A 24,452-nucleotide genomic window follows, 5' to 3' on the forward strand; every position below is an offset into this window, starting at 1 on the left:
TTTTTTTTTTTTTTTAAGAGTGCCTCTTTTTAGTCTTAATTTTCTTCCTTCCCATGTCTGCACCCCCCAGAAAAGGACAGTTGCAACTCCTGTGGCCACAGACTCGGGGCTCCTCCCCATGCCCTGCCCCCAGCTTGAGGCGACCTGCAGCCCACACAGAGGCAAAAGCGCCACCAAAAAGATCAGGGCACCCCGACACCTCCCCCCTTCTCAATCTTCAACACACAGGTGCTTCCTTCTCTTCACGCTACAGCGAGCTACGGGCAGAGGTGGAACTATTTTCAACATCTTAAATTTTGGTAAATAGTTGTGAAAAAAAAATCACAGCAGCGTCACTGTGTTTTGGTGTCCCCAGGAGCCTCTTTCGGAGAACACAGTGCCAGCTTCTTCCTTCACATCCACTGACTTCGGTTCGGCTTTTGGTCTCAGTTCGAGTGGCTTCTTTGTTTTTACTACAATTCTCTAGAAATAGAAAACTAAAACAACAATAACAAAAATGAAGGCCTCAGCAAAAAGGCCAGGGAGAAGAAACTATTTCAAGGGTAAGAACACAAGCCACGGCCTCTGACAGCAGGCAGGCGACTGCAGAGACCGCAAACGCGCCCCCCTACCCCCACCCAACAGGCAGTTTTGGCAGAGGGGGAGCCATTCCATCAGCTGGGAAGATGTCCTTTCAGGCAAGAGGAGGTGATTTTGTGTAAAGCTGATTATTGAATTCATCTTGATGGGTTCTACCGTCCTAACTCATCTAGAAATGACAACAAGCCCCACTCACGGTGTTAACAGGACAGAGATCAATCTCCCTTCTATCCTTCTCCATCTCAGAAACATGTCAAAAGCAACTTCCTTTCCTCCAGGTTGGAGCTATCTTCCCGGAGCTTTAATGAGGCACATTTCTTGGATGGCAACTACAGTACTGCGATCAATACACTTCATTTCAATCCGTGAGCTTTTACTGGTCAGCTCTTCTGGTCCTGCACTAAACTAGGTGCCAGGTGGATAGAGAATGGGCCAGAAATTCCTCTACCCTTAAGAAAGGTTGAATCTAGCATAAACAAGAAACAGAAGACATAGACATAAATGTCTGTAAAGCTCCCTCTCCTTATCTATAAAACAAAGATAAAAATATTTGCTCTGCCTACATACCAAGGACATCATGAGGCGCAAATGAAATAAAGTCTGAAAGCTATGCAAGAAAGAGGAACGGGTCAGTGACTGTTCGAGTGACAGATTATAATCCAAGCATTTGAAAAACCCACAGGAAAGCCGTCTACACAATCCACATACAACAGCAGTTACATTCAGAAGCAACTTCTTTTTTTGAAGACAGTTTTTCATTTTTCTTTTCCGTACTTTTTAAAATGATAAACATTGTGTTTTATTTTTCAGCTTTATTCAGTTATAATTGATAAAGACTGCCATTTTATACTAAAAGTGAACAATGTGAAGTTTTGATATACATTTTTTTATACTACACTGTAAAACCATCAAGCTAATTAAATATCCATCATCTCACATAGTTACCAATTTGTGTGTGTGTGGTGAGAATACTTAAGATCTATTGTCACAGAAGATTTCAAGTATGCAAAACAGCATGATTAACTATAATTGTCATGCTGTACATTAGGTCTCTAGAACTTATTCAACCCATATAACTGCAACTTCACACCCTTTGACCTACGTCTCCCCATTCCCTGCAGACCCCGAGGCAACTACCATCCTACTTCTGGCTTCTATGCCTCATTTTCTTTTTTCATTCCTTAAATGGACAGAAAAAACATGCAAAATTCAATGAGATTAACTATGAGTAAACCTCACACACTCATTTATCTTTTCCAATAGATAAAATCTGGGGTTTGAGTTTGACCTAAACCCCAAATTCTTGACTTAGAAGTCCCCACATTCATTAAGCCCTGAAGGATCATCTGGCCCCAAAAGAATGTTGGCTACATCATAATAAATATTAAATGTGATTTTAAAATATCTACATTCTAGTTTAGCACTAAGCCAGGGAAAGATGACACTGAGGACAGAATATTCTAACTACACACAATCACTAGGTTAGCACTGCCGTAACTTCAGACAGGTGACTATCAAAATACATTTGATATAAGGTGTGGAAGCTTTTGCTGTGTAGTAAGGAGAATATGCGCTATGATAAGTTTTGTGAATTGTTATCACGAGCTTCTAAAATTCTGTTTAACCGATTGCTTTTGCACCACAAGCAACTGTAATGGAAATCTTCCACTCTGGGAGCCTGCCTGACTAACAGAATAATTCTTCCAAGAACTGTGTGAAGGCCTCAACAAGAAGACTCCACTGTCAGGCAAAATTGAGTCCAAAGGTTTGCCTAGTGTCTCTGCAAACGAAAGCAAAAAGTTCATCCTAAAATCAATGCAACATATATTTTATCCAAAAAGACCAACCAGAGTACAGAAGATGCATTGGCACTGGGCTATGGTTGTCATCTGCTCCACTGGGTACTCCCCAAGACAGAGCTTGCAAGACACCAGCGGGTCGAGGGCCAGGTCCCAGGTGGGCCGGTACCTTGCTGTGGTCATCGCAGAACAGTCTGAAACGAGAGAAGCATGGAAGGTCAGACCTCCCCACCCCTGGCATCCACCTGCTCCGTGGCAGGGGTCACATCTCCTGGCTGTAGCTGGGACCCAGGGCGGTGGCCAACTGACTGCTGGTGGGGCCTAGAGCATTTGGATGCTCCGAGAATTTTTTTTTTTTTTGAGATGGAATCTCACTCTGTTGCCCAGGTGGGAGTACAGTGGTGCGATCTCAGCTCACTGCAACCTCTGCCTCCTGGGTTCAAGCGATTCTCTTGCCTCAGCCTCCCAAGTAGCTGGATGGCAAGTGCCACCACGCCAGGCTAATTTTTTTTTTTGTTTTTTTTAATAGAGATGGGTTTTCACCATGTTAGCCAGGATGGTCTCGATCTCCTGACCTCCTGATCCACCCGTGTCGGCCTGCCAAGCTCTGAGAAATTTTAACCAGGGGTGCCTGCCTTGGGTCTGTGAGTGGCTCCCTTACCATTCTGATAGTAACTTTCATGTCTGCCCTCAAAATGGCAAAGAACTCACCCACACACCCATCCTTCTCTCCCTCCCACTGATGTGCATTTTATTAAAACACCTGCCAACCAGGCTGCTAACCCAGGAGGGCAAAACCTTAGCCATCTTGGAAAAGAAGCTTTTGCTAAAATACGTATCGCTTGGATTTAACTGTTCTCCAGTGTTAAAGACGCTGTGAATATGAGGACAAGCCCGGGTGGAAGGGTCGGAGCAGAAGGGCTTGGTTGGGGTTGTGAGGTCTGAGTTTTCAGGGCAGCTGGAAAGGAGGTAGACATCCAACAGAAGGAAGAAATGTCATAGCATCTTTCACCAGAAGACAGGGCACAAGGGCCACCTGGAGGGGCAGAACCAATGCTGTGCGTTGTGATCAGACAGAACTCCATTTCCAAACTCCCTCTGCCCACAAGCAGCACGGTTCCCTAACCACTCTCAGCCTCGGCTGGCTCATTCACATGATGGGGCTGATAATCCCCTCTCACAGAGGTGTTCTGAGGATGATGCGCAATCATATAAAGGGTCAGCTGCACACAGCAAGTGCTCAGGAAAATCCCTTCCTCCCTGTGATGGTTAATACTGAGTGCCAACCTGATTGGACTGAAGGATGCAAAGTCTTGTTCCCGGTGTGCCTGCGAGGGTGTTGCCAGAGGAGATGAACATTTGAGTCAGTGGACTGGGAGAGGCAGACCCTCCTCAGCCAGGGTGGCCACCAGCGAATCAGCTGCCAGAGCAGCCAGAATAAAAAGCAGGCAGGAAAACGTGGAAAGACTCGACTGGCTGAATCTTCTGGTCTCCGTCATTCTCCTGTGCTGGGCTTTCCGCCCTCCAACATCGGGCTCCAAGTTCTTCAGCTCTGGGACTCCTGGACCTTCGACCACAGACCGAAGGCTGCACTGTCAGTTCCCTACTTTTGAGGTTTTGGGACTTGGACTGGCTTCCTTGCTCCTCAGCTTGCGGACGGCCTACTGGGGGGCCTTATCTTGTGATCGTGTGAGTCAACACTGTCTAATAAACTCCACTTTATATAAACATCTATCTTACTAGTTCTGCCCCTCTAGAGGACCCCAACAAATACACTCCCCTCCCCTGTGATGTCTCCTTCAGCCACTGCTGAGCAGTCAGAGAATGTGAAGATGCCGCTGCACGCCGCAGGGAGGTGTGGGACTTACTGTCGTTTGAGGAGCTTATTCCCAGGGTCAAGGAGCTGTCCTAACTTAAGAAAAAAATGTATCATCCCTTTCTCAAGTTTTGTGCCTCACTGGGTGTCACTGAGCGAATATTTCATTAGGAAAACCCACCTGGTGAATTCTACATGGAAGGAGAAGGGAGAATTCTACCAGGAGGAGAAGACACGTCTGGCCCAGAAGGAAGCGCCTGCAGGACTGTGAAAGCTCACCCAGCAGATGGGACCCCGTGAGACAGGGGGAAGGACATGAGAGGTGGAAATGAGCCAGATCCGGGGAGGACACCCCGACTATCAGAGCTCAAGCAACTGAGGGTGTGACTGAAGGCCACCCGGGGTCTGCACTGGGAATCTGCGCAGGCCTGCGGCGTCTGGGGCGGGAGTGGGCCGCAGTCGGAGGAGCCTCTTCCAAGGGCAGTTGATGCCTGCGAGTCACTCAGTCTAAAACACGTGTGCCTCCCTCGTTACAAAAGGACTCTTTGGCACAAATTCCTCTGGACTGGCGAGCACTTCCAAGATAGTTTAAACAGGCATCATGATTTGACCTCAAGCTGGTGGGTCCTGAGCAGTGAGATAATTGGAAGCATCACACAGCTCTCTGCGGCTGCAGGGGGTACAGACATCAAGGCATCCTCCCCAAGGTCATTTTCATTTGGATCATTTCTCTACACCTTGAATTTTATGACTATGCTTATGCTTATGATTGCCATCATTTTAAAACGCTCATGGGGTTTTTCTGGGTCCTAAGCTGACGGGCCATGACATTTTTCTTTTTATTTCTCTGTATCTTTTTCTCTGTTTTAATACTTAATAATTTTTTTAAGTCACATCTCTTAAAGTTCACTGGACAATGTGATAATTATATTTTAAAATGTCAGCTGGCCCTAAATGGGACCACAAACCTTAACCCCAGGCACTGAGGCTTGGGGCAGGTGGCAGAAATCCGTCAGGGCTGGAAAAGTTTCAAGGGGGCAGTGGCTGGCAATGGGCTCCTCTGGCCTGGAGATTTGGGGAGAGCTTGTTTTTGACAATGTTGAAAAAGCACAGGGTACGAGTTCTGGCAGGCTGTTGGGGAGGTTATAGGATACAGGGTTCACGCTTTGCAATCAAGCAGACAGACTTGGCTTCAAATTCCCTTTTTTTTGGGGGGGGGCACTTGGTTATGTGACGTTGAAGAAATTACATAACTTAAATTTAACTTCTATGAACTTAATTTTTGTTTTTGTTTTGTTTCGTTTTTTTCCCTCTGTAAAGCCTATAGAACCATCACCACCCATGTAGGCTTTGGAAGAATGAGTGAGAAGTTTACAAGTTCCTAGGAGATACTAGGAGCTTGGGAAGTGGAAGTCATTACAATGTGTCAGGTTAACAAGCTTAGACTTTTACCTACATAAACAAAATGGATAAAACAAGTTGTTGGGCAGAGATATCATATGGTAAAATTAGTCATTTAGAAGTTCAATCCAATGGAGAAAATGTTTAGAAGAATCAAACATCAAAACCTCCTAAAGCCTCCTCCCTTATTGTCAGCCATGCAGTATGCTCCCAGCCTGGACAACACCGAGAGTGCATTCCCCAAGGGCAGAGCTTAATCGCTCCACAGAGGGCTCTTGAATCCCCGCCTCCACCCTGCGTGAACTGTTCCCTGTCCCACAAGCCAGTTACAGCCTCTGTCCTGGACCTCTGCCCTGCCCCATCGTGCTTGGTCCCAAGATAATTCTCTTTCCTTCCAGCTTCAGATCTGGGCTCCTTTTCCTGTTTATAGCCTCTCTGTTGTGACCCCCCCGCACGGCGTACAGGGCTCCATCTGTCTGATTTCCTTTCTGCCTAGACCATGATTTCTATTTGGCCCCCAGTGGCTTCCCCTGCCCTGGGCACAGGTCAGCCCGTGGCCCTCACCTCCCACTTCCCCCGCCAGCCCCGTGAGCTGGATTTGAAGCAGGTCACATCACCATTTCCAGGAATCACATCACTATTCTTTCCCCAACAGAATACACAGTCTCTCAGTTGTGCTCAAAATCGTGATTCAAATGGTGACAACAACAGGATATATTTCACAGAAAAAAAAAAAAAGGTCTATATTGTCTAAATCCATCATGGACCTTCCCTACACACAGGATGGCCTTAATATGATTTTGCAAACAGTGAACAGCTGCGAACTTGCAATTAGATTGTGCTAAGAGAATCACAATACACAATAAAAGAAAGCAGAGTCTTTGTTTTCCTAATGTGAATGTCAAGTCATATGAAATGGCAAACTGTTTTAGGAACATCTGGTCAATTATAAGTATTATTCAATTTAAGCAATTCAAATCTGTATAAGGCAATTTACTTATTAAGCATAACCGAGGCTGAGCAAAGGATTGTGCCTTGTGATGAAAGAGGTGTGGACACAAGGATGAGAGACAGCTGGAAGAGAAAATAGTCCATTGTGGAGAGATTCGGCAGATTCATGTAAGGTCCAAGGCGGTTCTTTGGCCAAAACTATCCCATCTCTGAGCCCCAGGGCTATGGACCTCTGCAGGCCCCTATTCTTCCCACCTTTACTCCTTCAAAGCAAAACCGGGAAAGGTAAGCAGCTGCCAGCCAGTCGTCATCCACCTCTTACTTTCATGCCTTCCTCCAGCAAGTCCCCGCTCTCCTCCAGTTGCCTGGGACACTCTCATGTTTCCTCCACAGCCTAACTCCCTTTTCCTTCCTTACGCCTTCTCCACATCCTGCAAACCCTTCACACCCAGCATCAGTCCTGGTGCTGGGTGACATCCCCTCTGATTTCTCACGTCTCTCAGCCGTCTCCCCTTTCTCTGGGTCTCTGCTGTGTGTGGTCCACGAGGCTTCTTGAGCAGTGCTCTCTGAACAGCAGCATCGGCATCACCTGAGAACTTGCTGGAATGTAACTGGTTGGGCTCCAACTCAGACTCATTAAAACAGAAACTCTGGGGAGGTGGGTGGGGCGGCACAGTGATCTGTTTCCGTGGGCCTGGCAGGGACTGTGATGCACAATGAAGCCCCAGAACCACTGGTCTGTATCATTCCACTCAACAGCATTTCCACCCAAGTCCGTCTGACTCAAGGCTGTGTGGGCTGAAGCCCACCGAGTGCACCGTTCTTCAACAATACCAACACTCAGCTGTCATGTCTACAAGGCCCTGGGCTAGACTCTCAAAGTAACTCTCATTTCTTCTGGGTAAGTGTGGCTTTGGAAGTCTACCAGCTCACCAGTCTTTCTGGGTAAATGTGGCTTTCAAAGTCTGACAGACTTTGAATTTATCTCCTCAACTTGATGATATATTATTCAATGGTAGGAACTATGTTCTAGCCTTCTGGACAGTGATCACTGCAGATATTCCATAATTATAACAACAATTACACACACACACACACACACATATATATATATATGTATGTATGTATGAGAGAGAGAGACTGTTAAATGTGCATCAGACATTGTGCTCATCATTTGCATACACTACTTCATTTCTCTGCACAATGACTTTGAGACTTTGACAGCTTGCTATTATTCAAACTTTACCAATGAATAAACCAAGGTTCGGAGAGGATTAGGGTAACCTGCACAAACATAAAGGGCTATTCACAGTCTGTGTGGCCCTAAGACACAGCCATTTACTGTGCTACTCCTCCTCTGTATATCCTCATCAGCTGAATGAGATGGAGCCTTTCGGATTTGTAGAGATATAAGACAAACCAACTTCGGTTTTGCTTCTGAGCTTGCTGGGCTTAACTTGAGCATGTACAGATTGGCAGTGGCTGGGAAAAGCTACATCTTCATAATTTGGAGCTGTCATCAGCAGCAGAAATTGGAGAACGGTGGCTGAGTAGAAAGCTGGCTGTAAAAGAGCTGGCTTATTCAAGTGTACGGTTCCATGATGCTTTAGAAAAGTACTTGGACGTTGTCTCCTCCCAAGCAGATGGTGCCCACTCAATGATAAAAACCTAGCTATTTCCAGCAATCACACTCCTAGGTCCCCAGCTAATGTGAAAACTTACGTTCACACGAAAACATGCACACGCATGCTTAGAGCCGCTCAGCTGTAACTGCCAAAACTCGGAAACAACCGAGCTGCCTTTCAGCAGGTGAATGGGTAAACTATGGTATATCCAGGCAGTGGAATATTATTCGGCACCGAAAACATAAGCCATCAAGCCAAGAAAAGACACGGAAGAAATTTAAAGGCACATTACTACATGCAAGAAGCCAATCTGAAAAGGCTACACACAAATGATTCCAACTCTAGGACACGCTGGAAAAGACAAAACTAAAAGGACAATCAAAAGATCAGGGGTTACCAGGGATCATGGAGAGGGAGAGATGATCGGGCAGAGCACAGAGAGTATCCAGGGGAAAGCAACTATTCAGCATGAAGCGTAATGGTGATTACATGTCATTATTCATCTGTCAAAGCCCACAGAATGTGCAACACTAAGGGTGAGTGAAACCTAGCGTAAACTATGGACTAAATTTTACCCCCCTGGCAAATTTGTATGTGGAAGCCCTAACCCCCACTGGGACTGTATCTGGAGATTTAGCCCATCTAGAAGTCTATATATCCATATCTATGTGTGTGTATCTGTATGTATGTGTGTGTGTGTGTGTGTGTGTGTGTGTGTAGCAATCTCTCTCTACATATATAGTAGTATATATAACATGTTATATATTATATAGTATATATAACATATATTATATATAACATATATAACATACATCATGTTATATAATATATCATGTTATATTATATATCATGTTATATTATATATATGCCATATATGATATACAATATATGTTATATATTTATATTATATATGTTACATTTTATATATATACACACTGCTATATATAAAAAAATTATATATATGGTCTTTAGGAAGGGATTAAGGTTAAATTAAGGTTAAATGAGATCATAAGGGTGGGACCATAATACAATAGGACTGGAGTTACACAAAGAGGACGAGAGAGCTCCTATGCGCTTTCTTGGCCATGTGAGGACACAGGAAGAAGGCAGCCTCTGTAAGCCAGGGGGATGTCCTCACCAGAACTCAAGCACGCTGGCACCCTCCTCTCAGACTTCCAGCCTCCAGAATTGCAAGAAAATAAATTTCTGTTGTTTCAGCCCCGCAGTCAATGGTATTCTGTTACAGCATCCCCAACTGACTACCACAGGAAATTATGAACCCTGGGAGAGAATGCTGATCAATGTATATTCATTCATTGCAACAAATGTGCCACTGTGGTATGGGATGTTAATAGCTAATTGTGTGTAGGTGGGGATGGGTGTATGGAAACTCTGTATTATCCGTTCAATTTGGTTTGAACCTAAAACTGTTGTAAAAAAAAAATAAGGTCTTTTTTTTTTTTTTTTTAAGAAAAGGGTACCTACTGTATGATTCTAATTATATGACATTCCAGAAAAGGCAAAACCCTAGTCAGCAAACAGATCAGTGGTTACTGGTGGCTTGGGGAGGGCTGGGAGAGCAGAGGAGGCTTGAGTGGCTGAGTACAGGGCATCTTCAGGGCAATAAAACTATTCTGTATGATACTGTAATAATGGATATGTTGACATTCTGCACTTATCAAAACCCATAAAACAGAGCTTTACAAAGGGTGATCCTTAATGCATGCAATTTAAAAAACAATCATTGAGGAGGTCAGGGGCATGGCAGGATGGAATCCAGACTGTGACGAAGTTTTCACCTGTATTTAAAGCGGGTGGGGGAAAGGTGCTGACCAGAATGATTTCAACAATGGGCCGAACCCATAATAATAATGGCCAAGCTCATAAGCACTGCTCTCCAGATGACAAAGCTGCCTGCTGCAGGGCATGGGTTAACAATTTTGAAGCCACTATTCCTTTACACTGGAATGGAACAAATAAGTAAAGGGATGGTAGTTGGTGGGATCCAGGTTTCTCACTGTTGGAGTGGAAGGTCTCAGATAAGCAAGGGTGGTCACGGAATAGAGTTGGCCTCATCGGTAGAAACTCATGTTTAGCTTAATATAGATTCAGGTGGCTACATAAAGAAATATATACAGATTTTTTGTGCACACACCGGTTAGTATATATACATATGTTTCCTTGTTCTAGCAGGGCACAGAAGGAATGACATCCCACAGTTTGCAACAAGCACATCTAGTGCCCAGATCTTGATTCTAACACAATGTTCCAGTTACCGAAACTAGGGTTCACTGGACAAACAGCTGATTATAGGACTGGGGAAGGACATTCAAGTTGAGCTGAAGGATGTCCAAACAGTATAGGAGACAACTGAAAAAGCTCCCAGTGGTTGTAGCTGAAAAAAACCAGAGCAACAGAGTAGCATAAATTATCGCCCAGAATAGAAAATATATACACATGAGCCCATACTCACATAAATAAATGAGGGAAAAGACACATCTCTCAGGCAGAAAAACTCCACATAATTTTCGTAGATGCTAAACACTCAAGGAGGTGGAGCCTAACTCCTCATTCTGAAGTGCACCGTACAGAATGACTTCCTTCCAAAGAGTATAGTTTAGAAAAGCGTGGAAAAAGGAGTTCACCCGTGTGAAGAGGACAAATGCTGCCTCTGTGAGGTGACCCCGATGGCATCAGGGGTGACTGCGCACATGGATGGTGTTGACGGTGACCACACCCCACACCCACCCAGGATGTGATGAGAATAAGGTTTCATCTCTGGGGTCTTTCTCTCAAAACCAATAAACCCTGTCTTCTTACGAGAAGAGCATCGAATAAATCCCAATTCAAGAATATGCTACAAAATTCCTAACCAAAAACTGTCAAAGTCTTCAACGGAAGCCTGAGAAACTGTCCCAGTGGAGAGGAATCTAAGGAGATAAGACCCCTAAATGCAATGAGAGAACCTGGAACAGAAAAAGGACACTGGGTAAAAAATCAACTACCTGGAACGAAGAGGGTACTTGAGTTGATAAGCAAGTAAGAGTATTGGTTTAACATTGTGACAAATGTACTCAACTAATGCGAGATGTTAACAGGAGAAGCTGGGCATGAGGTTTATGGGAACTTTCTGTACTACCTGCGTCATTTTCTAAATCTAAATCCGAAACGGTCTAACTAAATCTGAATCTAAAACTAAACCCGTAAATCTAAATCTAAACTGCCCTAAAATAAAAGTTTATTTTTAAACGAAACACTTTGACAGTAAAAATCTGAGAAACACTAAATTAAATACAGCTAACAGATGAGTTTGCTTATTTTTCAGCATTTTAAACTTCTTTTTTTTTTGAGGCGCAGTCTCGCTCTGTCGACCGGACTGGAGTGCAGTGGCCGGATCTCAGCTCACTGCAAGCTCCGCCTCCCGGGTTCCCGCCATTCTCCTGCCTCAGCCTCCGGAGTAGCTGGGACTACAGGCGCCCGCCACCTCGCCCGGCTAGTTTTTTTGTATTTTTAGTAGAGACGGGGTTTCACTGTGTTAGCCAGGATGGTCTTGATCTCCTGACCTCTCGTGATCCGCCCGTCTCGGCCTCCCAAAGTGCTGGGATTACAGGCTTGAGCCACCGCGCCCGGCCAACATTTTAAACTTCTTAGGGTTTTTGGTATGCTAATGAAGACTGTCACAGTCCAAGAAAGGTACATAGAAGGGCCCAAGGAGCCCATAAAACACTTTCTCAAGCACTACTGCATAGCATTAAAGCTTTGTAAGAAATACAAAAAAAGAAAGAAAGCTGCTCTTAGTCATTTCAATGTTAACAGATTTCCCTAAATTAAGAGTTTGCAGGAGTACAGAGAAGAACAGACACAACCAATAAGGAAGAACCCAGGGACCAGAGGAAGGGCGCCCACCTTCTGAGCACAGGGCCAGATGGAGATAGGTTCACTGGAGAAACGGCCACAGACTGGCACCAAGGGGAGGTCGTGGGTGCTTTCTGTTTTCTGCCTTTACCTATACCTGCAAGTGACGGTGAAGGGCCGGCCACTGGGAGCACCTCAACTGCAGAGGACAGCATCCATAACTGGACACTAAAACATACAGGGTAGGTGAGCAGAAAGTCTACTTACATGGAACTGCTTCCTTTCGTCGACCAGGCGACCTCCACGCAGAGCCCTGTGCTTCTCCCTCCACCCATCGAAGTGTTCTTAAGTCTGCACGTCCCACAGCAGGGCCACAGAGAGGACGGAATTGTGATCTGACAGGGACACACACACACGCGCGCACACACACAAACACACATACCCCAGAAACCCTGCTGAAAACGACCTTAGAGAAGCAGCCAACACTGCCCCGGGTGTGGCCCCGAGACGCCTCCCTCCTGGCCCCCCCGCAGATTTGCAGACCAGCTTCTGCAGGCAGCCTCGCTTGCAGGCCACCTGGCTTGGAAAACAACTGCTATTCATGACAGGAAGCTCCTTCTTTATTCCTAAGACCAAAACAATTGATGCAGCCATTCCCCAGAGCGCTGATAAAACACTCCACACACAAACTTAAACGCTTCTCGGTGGCTTCACCATGATGGCTGGTTTCCCACTGAGGGCCCCAGACTCAGCCATGCGTTCTGACCCCCGTCCGGGAAGGAGATGCCGAGGAAGACACAAAGGGCCTATTATTTCAACACTAATGTATTTGCCCAGATAAACATTACACTTCAGCTACCAGAGAGCAACGCTGTCAAAATCAAACATCAACTCATTAAATTTTAGAGTTGAAGGGGGGATGTCTGGATCATCCCTCCTTCTTTTTAGAGACAATTCCCTCCTTCTGAGCTGTTTAGGGATTTGCTAAGAAGTCACAGAAACCCTGCCCCTCACCCCAACCCCGCTTCCTTCTATCAGATAAAGAACTACCCTTAACGTTTTATTGCAAAATTTTTGCTAGGGACAGAGTCATTCTCTCTCTCTCTCTCTGTCAGACAGAACACAAAGAAAAAGCAGCAGGAGAGATATATATGGACATCCATGATAAACCTTGAATAGCAGTGGGCCACCCAGTTCCCTGCCCTGCAGTGATCTTAATCATACTCTATTATAAACAATGAGCCAGAGCCACTGCGGGGTGTGGCAGACTCATCTACTTGGTCATCTGCAGTTTCTTCAGTTCCTTCAGGTCAGTACTTGCTGATCTCGAGGGTGGCTTAGGAACAGGCCTCTGGCCAGCTCGACACGGGGGCAAGTCGGGCACAATGGCGGTCTCCTTCAGGGCCCCAAACAAAAACCTTGTTGCTAAGCAACAAGCCTGGGAAATCTCTGGGTTTGGAGCTTGTCAATCCCTTGAGTTAACGGAAGAAGACATAACGGAGGTAACGGAGTAGGGAGGAGGAAATCGGGTGGAAATGGGCCTCTATAAGCTTCTTTTTAAAAAACCTGGGTTTTATTGCGAGCTTTGGGAATGACTGACCATGTGACCCCTGAGGCTGTCACGGTACCTTCACGGAACAGTGGCCTCATCTACAACCCAAGGATGCTCGCTGGGAGAGCTGGCTTCCGGGAGTCTCTAAGCCGTCCTTTCTCTAAACCTGTGCAGCCTTCACTCCTTCTTCCCACGTGAAAACCTGTGACTCTGCTCCTCAGTGAGAGGCCTCTTCCACACAGGGAGGAGAACCGATCTCGAAGTAAGAGGGTGATAAAGATAAAACATGCTTTCCGATTTGAAAACCCCATTGATACAGATCAACTTCAGAGCACATATTACACCTGTGGCTCGAGTTGTGTTCCGTCTACTAAATCATCTAAACCTTCCACGTCCACCTTCCTAGGAACTCACCTGCAATTCCAAGTCCAGAGGTCCCTCCATCTCTTATTCTAACATTTACAAGCCCCTAATGCTTCCACTTACTCATTATCAGTTATTGAGCAAACCAGAATTAGGTTCCTAGAAAGTTCTAAATACTATTCTAGAGAAGCGATTACAAAAGCAACCAGGGCAGAATGGCCACCCAGGGAGCACTGTCTAATAATAATAATAATCAAAGCCCCTTTTCCCTAAAGCAGCTGCCTTTGATGATCTTCTCATTGTTAAAAAAAAAAGCGGGGGGGAGGGAGATGAATTAAAACATGCAAAATGGCACTAAATCTGTTCAAAGAAACCTGGAGGAGTCCCACGGAATCACCTTTCATTTATCAGTATTAGGCCACAGCTTTATTTGACCATCTGCCCAGAACATTATATATTTCAAATACACAGAGAAGATTTCCTGTTCCACCAAGTCCTGTATTTCTTATGTGAAGTTCATTTTGATTTTGTCTTTGCTTTCTAGTAACTGGTCAGTGAACAGAAGAGAGCATGGGAAACACTGAAAGAGAGGAATAAACTAAAACAATGAACTCTATGGGGTGATAACAGCTACTTTATACTTCCAGTGAGGGAGGCAAACATATCTGCAGACTCTGGAGACAAAACCCAGCGGGGTGTGCGAGTGGACCCCATGCATGGTATGAAATAACAAAGAGGAAAATGATCCTGGCCTTGGGTGCTAGAGGCAGCATGTCAGGACCACATTAAGTCCTAAAGGTTGGGAATATTCCGGATCTGCATGATCAGGAAAACCTAAATACACTTATGCACTCCTATTTTCCCAGTGTATAGCAATGCTATTAAGATGAATAAAACACGAGTTAAAAGTAAACAGTTATTCCCACATGCTACAACAAAAGGCAGAGACATCCTTCCAATCATTCAAGAAACTTGGGGCCGGGCGCGGTGGCTCACGCCTGTAATCCCAGCACTTGGGAGGCTGAGGCAGGTGGATCATGAGGTCAGGAGTTCGAGACCAGCCTGGCCAACATGGTGAAACCCCGTCTCTACTAAAAATACAAAAATTAGCCAGATGTGGTGGTGGGAGCCTGTAATCCCAGCTACTCGGGAGGCTGAGGCAGAAGAATTGCCTGAACCCGGGAGGCGGAGGTTGCAGTGAGCTGAGATGGTGCCACTGCACTCCATCCTGAGTGGCAGAGCAAAACTCCGTCTTGGGGGAAAAAAAGGAAAGAAAAAAGAAACTTGGGTCCAGACAGTGCTCTCCTTGCTGGAAACGTGAACAGTGAACAGAACAGGCAGACATTCCCACCCTCGAGAAACTTATACTCTAGCAGGGATACAGAAAATAAATAGATAAATCAGTGAGATACACGGCTTGTTAACTATGCAGGCTCAGTGGAACAATGAGGCAGGGAGAGGGAGCTGGGGCTGACATTGTGCACTGAGACCCCGATGCACCAGGGAAAATGCAGAGCACAGTGGCCCATTGGGAGGTGACTGCAACCATCCAGGGACAAGATGGGGGACTGTCCAACGTGGCCCAGTGACAAACAGAGCTGATGGCAAGCAGTCACATTCAGGACATACTTTGAAAAAGAAGCTGCTCAGAATGTGGAGTTTCAAGATCGGTGTGGGAGAAAGAGAGGAGCCAAGGGTGGCTCCGAGGCTTCTGCCCTACGTAGGCAGCAGGACGGAGCTGCCAACTGCGACGTCTGGGGAGGAGCACTTTTGTGGTGACGTTAAGAGGGTCACCATCATTTGCTTGCATGGCTTTGGGAACACCGAGGCCCCCTGAGCCTCAGCCTCTCCTTTGCTATAAGGGAGACAGACACAGTGGGGGTCCTCACAGGAGGATTCCGGAACAAGGCTCACAAACAGTCAGGAAACTCCTGTCAGAAATCCTCCAGGAGAGCGCGTGAAAGGTCAGGACCAAAGCAATGGACTGCAGCCACCTGCATCCTGAGTGTCACTTAAGATCTGCATAAGAATAAGTAGCCCTCTAGCATCCTCTGCCATCAGAAAGAAGAGACAGGACTAGCGATTTGGGCTCCATCCAGTGACTTAAGATGGCCACAGGTGTGATGCTGTCTGTAAACCCCACTACCAGATAAAAAGGCTGTAGGGCAAGTCAGCACTGTCCCCTCTTAGAACATGAGCTCACAGAGATCCACAGTCCCCCAGGGATTGTTCTAGAAAGACAACAGCATGGAGCCAGGGAGAGGGCCCAGGACACACACAGTTTCCAGAAGACTTCCTATAGAAAAGAAAACTGGAGCTTTTAAATTCCCCTTCTACCACTTAAAGCATGCCAAACAGCTCACACTAGGAAGGAGACTTGCAAACACTGCGTCCTCCTTGTAATGGAGGTGGTATCTTTAGCAGAGGAAGCAGTAACATCTGACAGCCAGCAGCACAAGCACGGGAGAGGCCAGCAAATGCCACCAAAGAACACGTGGCACCTGGAAACTGTAGCACCTCTAGGACAAAAGCCTTTCCTAGGCTCTCTGCACATTCTTATTTCCACCTTTAGGTACAGCCAGAGCTCACTGGGAATCACAAGTAAATCATAAGCTGGTAGGCAGGAGCTGTGGCATTCCATTTCACGGGGCCTCAGCTATTTTCCAATGTACTAAAGGTGTGAGAATGATTAAAAGATCCCTCTTTTTAGAAAACAAGCACAAAAACCTGAAGAATCCCCACGTTACTGCAGCAGGATGATGACTGTGACAATAATGTCACCAAGCTTGATGTTCGCCAATGCACACTGGCCCAGAATCCATGAAGTTGCCCCTTTCTCGATTGTCTGACTGCTACTGACACAGCCAGGGCTCTCAACACTCTCTCCCTTGAGCCTCCTTTCACTCCACAGCCGTTCTCTGACATACTTGACATAGGCTTATGTATTTGTTATTTTTCCCCGAAGGAAAAAAGTTAAGCTGCATCAGGGACTCAGTCTTATCATCCAACTGTTTAAAAAAATCTATTCGAATACAATTAATTGCTATAGTTTGTTATTTTCTTTACTGCCTAGTTATCTAGGAAGAAAAAAATACTAGCGTGAATCAGGCAATGACTCCTTCCTTGGTGTGAAGACGGCAATTCCTCTTCAACAACCACGGAGCCAAGTCAATGTGACAGGTGTTCTCCCTCCATTGATAAAATAAAGAAGTCCCCATGTACCTAATACATCCATCTTCTGATCACATAATGACACCTAGCACATTGCACCACACTTACGAGTCGCTACAAGGTTTACTAATATCTCTATTCTGTATTCTACTTTATATTTTGCCACTCATGTGAAGTCAATGATAAGATATGGCTCTGCGTCCCACCCAAATCTCACCTCGAATTGTAATCCCCACATCGATGAACAGACCTGGTGGGAGGTGACTGGATCATGGGGGTGGTTTCCCCCATGCTGTCGTGGTGACAACAGGGTTCTCACGAGATCCAATTGTTTTAAAAGCGGCAGTTTCCCTCGTGCACCCTCTCTCTCCTGACGCCTTGTGAAGAAGGTGTCTACTTCCCTTTTGCCTTCTGCCATGGTTGTAAGTTTCCTGAGACCTCCCCAGCCTCATGGGGAACTGTGAATGAATTAAACCTTTTTTCTTCATAAATTACCCCGTCTCAGGTAGTATCTTTATAGCAGTGTGAAAACAGACTAATACAGAAAACTGGTACCAGGAGTGGCACACTGCTATGAAGATAACTTGGAAATGTGGAAGCAATTTTAGGACTGGGTAACAGGCAGAGTTGGGACAGTTCGGAAGGCTCAGAATAAGACAGGAAGATGTGGGAAAGTTTGGAACTTCCTAGAGACTTGTTGACTGGTTTTGACCAACATGCTGACAGTGATATGGACAGTGAAGCCCAGGCTGAGATGGTCTCAGATGGAGATGAGGAACTTAATGGGAACTAGAGCAAAGGTCACACTTACTATGCTTTAGTAAAGAGACTGGTGGCATTTTCCCCCTGCCCTAGAGATCTGCGGAACTTTGAGAGATAATTAAGGTATCTGGCAGAGGAAATTTCTAAGCAGCAAAGCATCGAGATGCGACCTAGCTTTTCCTGAAAGCACACAGTTATATGCATTCACAAAGAGATGATTTGAAATTGAAACTTATGTTTAAAAAAAAAAAAATTAGAGATAAAAGTTTAGAAAATCTGCAGCTCAACCATGCCAAAAAAAAGAAAAACCCATTTTCTGGGGAGAAATTCAAGCCGGCTGCAGAAATTTGCATAAGTAACGAGGAGCAGAATGTTAATCACTAAGACAATGGGAGAAAATGTCTCCAGGGCATTTCAGAGATCTTCAAGGCAACCCCTCCCATCACAGGCCCGGAGGTGTAGAAGGGAAAATTGGTTTTGTGGGCCAGGCCCAGGCCTCAGCTGCTCTGTGCAGCCTTGGGACATGGCACCCTGGGTTCCAGCTGCTACAGCTGTGGCTAAAAGAGGCCAAGGTACAGCTCAGGCCATTGCTTCAGAGAGTGCAAGCCCTAAGCCTTGGCAGCTTCCACGTGGTGTTGGGCCTGTAGGTTAGCATAAGGCAAGAGGTAAGCTTAGGAAGCCTCCACCTCGATTTCAGAGGATGTATGGAATTGCTTGGATGTCCAGGCAGAAGTCTGCTGCAGGCCAGAGCCTTCACGGAGAACCTCCATGGGCAGTATGGAAGGGAAATGTGGGGTTGGAGCCCCCACACAGAGTCCCCACTGGGGCACTGCCTACTGGAGCTGTGAGAAGAGGGCCACTGTCCTCCAGACCACAGAATGGTAGATCCACCAACAGCTTGCACTGGGCACCTGGAAAAGCTGCAGGTGCTGAATGCCAGCCTGTGAAAGCAGCTGTAGGGGTTATACCCTGCAGAGCCACAGAGGCAGAGCTGCCCAAGGCCGTGAGAGCCCACCCCTTGCATCACCATGCCTAGGATTTGAAACATAGAATCAAAAGTGATTTTGGAGCTTTAAGATGTAATGACTGCCTGGCCAGATTTCAGACTGGCTTGGGGCCTCTGGCCCCCTTGTTTTGGCCAAGTTCTCCTATTTGGAATGGGAACATTTCCTCAATCCCTGTACCACCATTATATCTTAGAAGTAACTAACTGGCTTGTAATTTTACAGGCTCTTAGGTGGAAGGGACTTACCTTGTCTCAGATGAGACTTTGGACTTGGACTTTTGGGTTAACGCTGGAATGAGTTAGGACTCCGGGGGACTGTTGGAAAGGATGATTGGTTTTGAAATGTGGAAAGGACATGATATTTGGGAGAGGCTGGGGCAGAATGACATGGGTTAGCTCTGAGTCCCCACCCAAATCCTCATGTCAAATTGTAATCTTCACATGTTGAGGGACAACGGACCTGGTGGGAGGTGACTGGATCATGACAGCAGTTTCCCCCAGGCTGTTCTCATGATAGTGAGGGAGTTCTCATGAGATCTGATGGTTTAAAAGTGGCAGTTTCCCTTGCGTGTGCTCTCTCCTGCCTCCTTATGAAGAAGGTGCCTGCTTCCCCTTCACCTTCAGCCATAATTGCGAGTTTCCTGAGGCCTCCCCAGCCATGCGGAACTGATTCAATTAAACCTCTTTTGTTTACAAATTACTCAGTCTCAGGTAGTATCATTACAGCAGTGTGAAAATGAACTAATACATTAACTCAATTATCTTCATGTAACAGATTAAGAACTGAGGTTTAAGAAGGATGCACAATTTGTCCAAAGTCCCTGGGTAATAAGTGGCAAATTCAGAACTTAAACCTAAGTCTCTTGACTTATGAACCCCACATTCTTTTCATGTACACATCATCCTGGAGGCTTCTGTGGAGCCTGGAAGGCTCATTCATAAACAATAACTTCTGGTCCCCCACCAAAGATGTAATTGCAAATCTGATTGTTTCACCTTTAGAAATACTAAAGAGGCCACCCTCAGGAAAAAAAAAAAAAAAGTCAATGATTTCTTTTAACTGTTCACACCTGAGAAGAATGTCTGTTTCATCACAGAGTCCTTTAGGTATTAAATAGGCCTTTGGTTTAACAATGGCAATGACAGACCATTTAGTTGGCTAGGATGCAGAGATAAACCCAGTGCTCAACTTCCCCAGTCATAATTACACAGAAAGCACCTCTGCCTCCTTCACAGCCAGTGCTGGAGACTGCCTGTCCTAATAACCAGGAAAAAAATATCTCATCTCATCTGCATCTCCTACCCTCCCTGTGAGGAAGTCTGCGTGATCCCCACAGCCTTGGCCAAGACTGAAGACCACAGGCTCAGGGTCAACCCACAGCAACGCCTCCCACTCATTCAGAAGAGACATTTCTGTCCAACATCCCTCAGATCCACAAGGCTCAGCCTCTGTCCCAGCCCCTCACCCACCATTCTAGAACTCAGACTCCAGTAGGCACTCAGGGAACCCACAAGGCTGCCCCTATCTCTCTACTTTCTGACGCTGGCTGCAGAGACCACCAAGTGCAGATGAGCTCATGAGACAGAGAGGCAGCCCAGAAGTTGGGTAGAGATATGTGGTCACTGCAGGACTGTGGACCCTTCATGCCACCCTTTCTCCTGGAAGCCAATCCTCACCCATCCAATGCTCCATCCCTTTGCTGGACAACAATGGGAAACTGTTAGCTATAAAAACAAACCACAGAACTTACTCAGAATTAGTTCTGACATGGTAGTGATGATCCCCACAGGTGCAGAAAGAAAGCTTTCTCCTAAAGAGAATATTCACAAAGAGAGAAGGAAAGCCTCCGAACAGACAGGGTCTAGGCTCAGACTGCAGAACCAGCCCGCTCATTTCCTGAGCGTTCAGCTTGGTTCTGAGTCCAACCTCGAGGGACTTGAACGTCATCGCATAAACTGATGCAACCTCTCCTGGAGGGAAAGAGAGATGCCAACTTCAAATTATTCCCAAGAAAACCCCAGCAACCTGGGAACAGTCTTCAAGGCAGGAACCATTCCTGCTGGGAATACCCATAATAACACAAGTCTGTATGGGGTAATTATTTCCAGCCCCACGTTCAAACTTGGGTAAATTTTACCCTTGGAACCTTTATAAGGTGTCCCTGAGCTTGGAGGCCCCAGTCACAAACATCAGACATGGGCTTTCTAGAAGTCTGTTCCCAGGAACATCTTGTTGAAATGACAATGGGCCTAAAGGGACTATGTGCTCTTAAGAGAGTACAAGTCCTTGGTCACTTGAGCACCATTAATATAAAATTACAGCACCAAAAACAATAGAACCCACTATATGCAACCATGTTTTCCACATTCACAGGCTATCGTGTGCCTCTGACACATAAAGTCCTGTTAGGAGCTTCCTGTCATTCCAGAAAGAAGTAAGTCCAAGTCCTCCAGGACTATGCATGACCACAGGCACCCTTACCTCATGAGGGTGCCCACACCTCCTCTCCTCTCCTGGTCTACTCACCCCTGTTGAGGATGAGGAGTGGGGCTGTGATGCAGTTCTATGGGTTCACCAGCTGACCACATACCCACCAAGGACACTATTTCAAGAGATGTCTCCCAGACGGAAACTTCCAATGACTCCACAGTGATATATCTTCAATACAAACTCCCCAACAGCTCCCCGCTGACACTCGCTACCATCTATGCTTTCATGTTCTCCTTAAAACAATAGGCTTAGTACTGTCTACTGTATAACTTAGTTCTCGTTTATGTTCTTTTTGTCATTCCAGAATAGACACCCCATGAGGGCAGTAGTTTTTATTTGCTTGGTTCACTATTCTATCCCAAGAATTTACAACAGTGCAAGCACAGAGGAGGTGCTCCATAAAAACTGGTCAGTGAAGTTTAATGGACACTCTAAAGCTTGCTGCCTTGGAGAAAGCTCTTGTAATAGCAATTAAAGGGTGACCACCTCTCCTGCACCAGAAGCTTCTTAGTAACAGGGATCATTTTAGGCCCATATAACATCAACTATTTGGTATAATGTACTACATGTAGAAAGTAAATATTTACTGAGTGGTGACTCAATAACGGCTACTAATGAGGTGTGCTCCTCTCTGCACTGAAATTAAAATGTGCATTAAACACTGAATACAGCTGCTCAGTGTTGATTTGGTCCCAGTGAATTGATGTTAAAATGTTCAAAAGAACCATGTCCGGTTGCCTGTGCTTCCGTGGGGTTAACTCAAAAGGCATATGCAGCTTTCCCTCCCTGGGAACAAGGAGGCCTGGCTTCCAGCCCTGGGTCTGCCTTCTGCCAGCCCTGGGATCCTGGCACATCTCCTAAGCTCTCTGCATCCTTCTTTACTCATGTGGAGAATGATAGGGCTTATTTTCCACCTATAAAATCAACTGAACATTTAAAAACATTGTAATAACTTGGTTATAGTCTTAGAGAAAGCAATAAACATGGCTAATGGTAACATACAATGAAATAACACTTTTGAGAGGCAATGTGTGATATTTATCAAGGAACTTAAAATTTTTAAATCCCTGATCAAGAAGCCCAATTTCTGGGATCCATTGAACAAATAATTGCAGGCATGAAAATGTGGATTACAGCATTGTCTATAACATTAAAAAGCTGTAAGTGCATGAATATAACATTTTCAAAGGCATATCACACCAGTTAAAAAAAAAAGAAGAATATGTGTTATAGAATGACATTTTGTAGGATTAACCAATAGTCTTTTGGTATAATTTTGGTAGGTGAAAAGTAAGCATAAAACCCATCTGTTAATTACAATGATACTACAGGCAAAGACAAGGACAGTACATACTCACACAAAATCATTTATGAGAGTGAGAAGTAACTGTTTTTCTTTGTGCAATATTCATATTACATACAAAGTTTATATATGAAATGTATATATAATAAATTTATATATATGAAATGTACATATATAGGACATATACAGTTATATATGAAATTTATAGTTTTACATATATGACATTTATATACACATAAATTTCAAAAACTTCTGCAAACCAAGGAAAGTTAAATTTCAAAAACTTCTGCAAACCAAGGAAACTTAAAACAAATAACAAAATGAAAAACATTGCAAAATGTATCCCGAAGAGTTATTCTCCTTAATACATACACAACTTTATAAACTGAGAAGTAAAAGAGCAACAACAGAATAAAAAATGATCAAGGAACAAGATACAACTCACATGGCCCTCAAACACACTTATAAGAAGAGAAATTCGCTCTTACTATATCAAGATGCCACTCCCCAACTATCAAGTTAGCAAAAATTCAAGTATTTGGCAAACCCTGTTGCGGAGGCTGTAGGTCAACCATTACTCACACACCTTCCTGGTTGGAGTTCCAAATGACAGAACACGTGAAATGGGGACTACCTCAATATTTCTACCAAAGGTTTACTACATGTACCAACTGACCCAGTAATCCCACTTCCAGGCATGTGCCCAGTGGAGGAAGTTAGTCCCTGGGGTCTTGTTTGTAACACCAGAAGACTGACAACAACCCAAGTGGCAGGCTGTGGACTAAACCATGGAAGGTCTGCACAACGGAATACTGTGCCGCTGAAGAAAGGATGAAAATGCCTTCTATGCATTCAAATGGAAAGATCTGCAATATGTGTTCAGTAAAAAGAGCAAAGCATAGAACAACATATATCCTATGATAAACTTTGTGTATTTATTTGTATTCACATAAATAAACACTGCATGGATATCCAAGATTCTTTTATTTTTTGAGACAGGGTCTCGCTCTGTTACCCAGGCTAGAGTGCTGTAGTGCACTCTTGACTCACTGCAGCACTGCCCTCCTGGGCTCAGGTGATCCTCACCTCAGCCTCCCAAGTAGCTGGGACCACAGGCCTGTGCCACAACCACATCTGACTAATTTTTGTATTTTTTGTAGAGATGGGCTTTCAACTTGTTGCCCAGGCTGGTCTTAAACTTCTCAGCTCAAGCAATGTGCCTGCCTCAGCCTCCCAAAGTCCTGGGATTACAGGCGTCAGTCAGCCACTGCATCTGGCCGAATATCCAAGATTCTAATTAAAAGAGTTACTTAACATGGCGAGGAGGGCTGGGCAGTGGAGAGAATGAGCAGGCACAGGTGCCAGTTGGATTCTCAATATATGCCTTTAAAGAAGTGTGATTAGGAATCACATGCTGATAGGGTTTGGCTCTGCGTCCCCACCCAAATCTCATCTTGTAGCTCCCGTAATTCCCACAAGTGGTGGTAAGGACCCCGTGGGAGATGACTAAGCATGGGGGCGGGTCTTTCCCGTGCTGTTCTTGTCATAATGAATGGATCTCACGACATCTGATGGTTTTACAAACGGAAATTTCCCTGCACAAGTTCTCTTGTCTCATCTGCCGCCATGTGAGACGTGCCTTTTGTCTTCTGCCATGATTGTGAGGCCTCCCCAGCCACATGGAAATGTCCAATTAAACCTTTCTTTTGTAAGTTTCCCAGTCTTGGGTATGTCTTTATCAGCAGCATGAAAACAGACTAATACACATGCATATTTAA

At 45.2% G+C, this 24,452-nt stretch overlaps 1 protein-coding gene across 1 annotated transcript in view; it reads right to left on the reverse strand.

The window, feature by feature from the left end:
* RNF144A (ring finger protein 144A) overlaps nt 1–20,851 on the reverse strand; it is a 61,914-nt gene extending 41,063 nt beyond the window's left edge. Inside the window, exons 1-2 of the mRNA XM_011960945.1 lie at nt 20,632–20,851; nt 2,427–2,572 (exon numbers count right to left, since the gene is read on the reverse strand). Coding sequence (XP_011816335.1) covers nt 2,427–2,572; nt 20,632–20,650 — 165 coding nt within the window. The 5' untranslated portion in view covers nt 20,651–20,851. The remainder of the gene's footprint in view (nt 1–2,426; nt 2,573–20,631) is intronic.
* Between the last annotated feature and the right edge of the window lie 3,601 nt (nt 20,852–24,452).

The sequence above is a fragment of the Colobus angolensis genome, unplaced genomic scaffold (assembly GCF_000951035.1).
Source record: "Colobus angolensis palliatus isolate OR3802 unplaced genomic scaffold, Cang.pa_1.0 Scaffold53, whole genome shotgun sequence".
In the NCBI taxonomy this organism is placed as follows: domain Eukaryota; kingdom Metazoa; phylum Chordata; class Mammalia; order Primates; family Cercopithecidae; genus Colobus; species Colobus angolensis.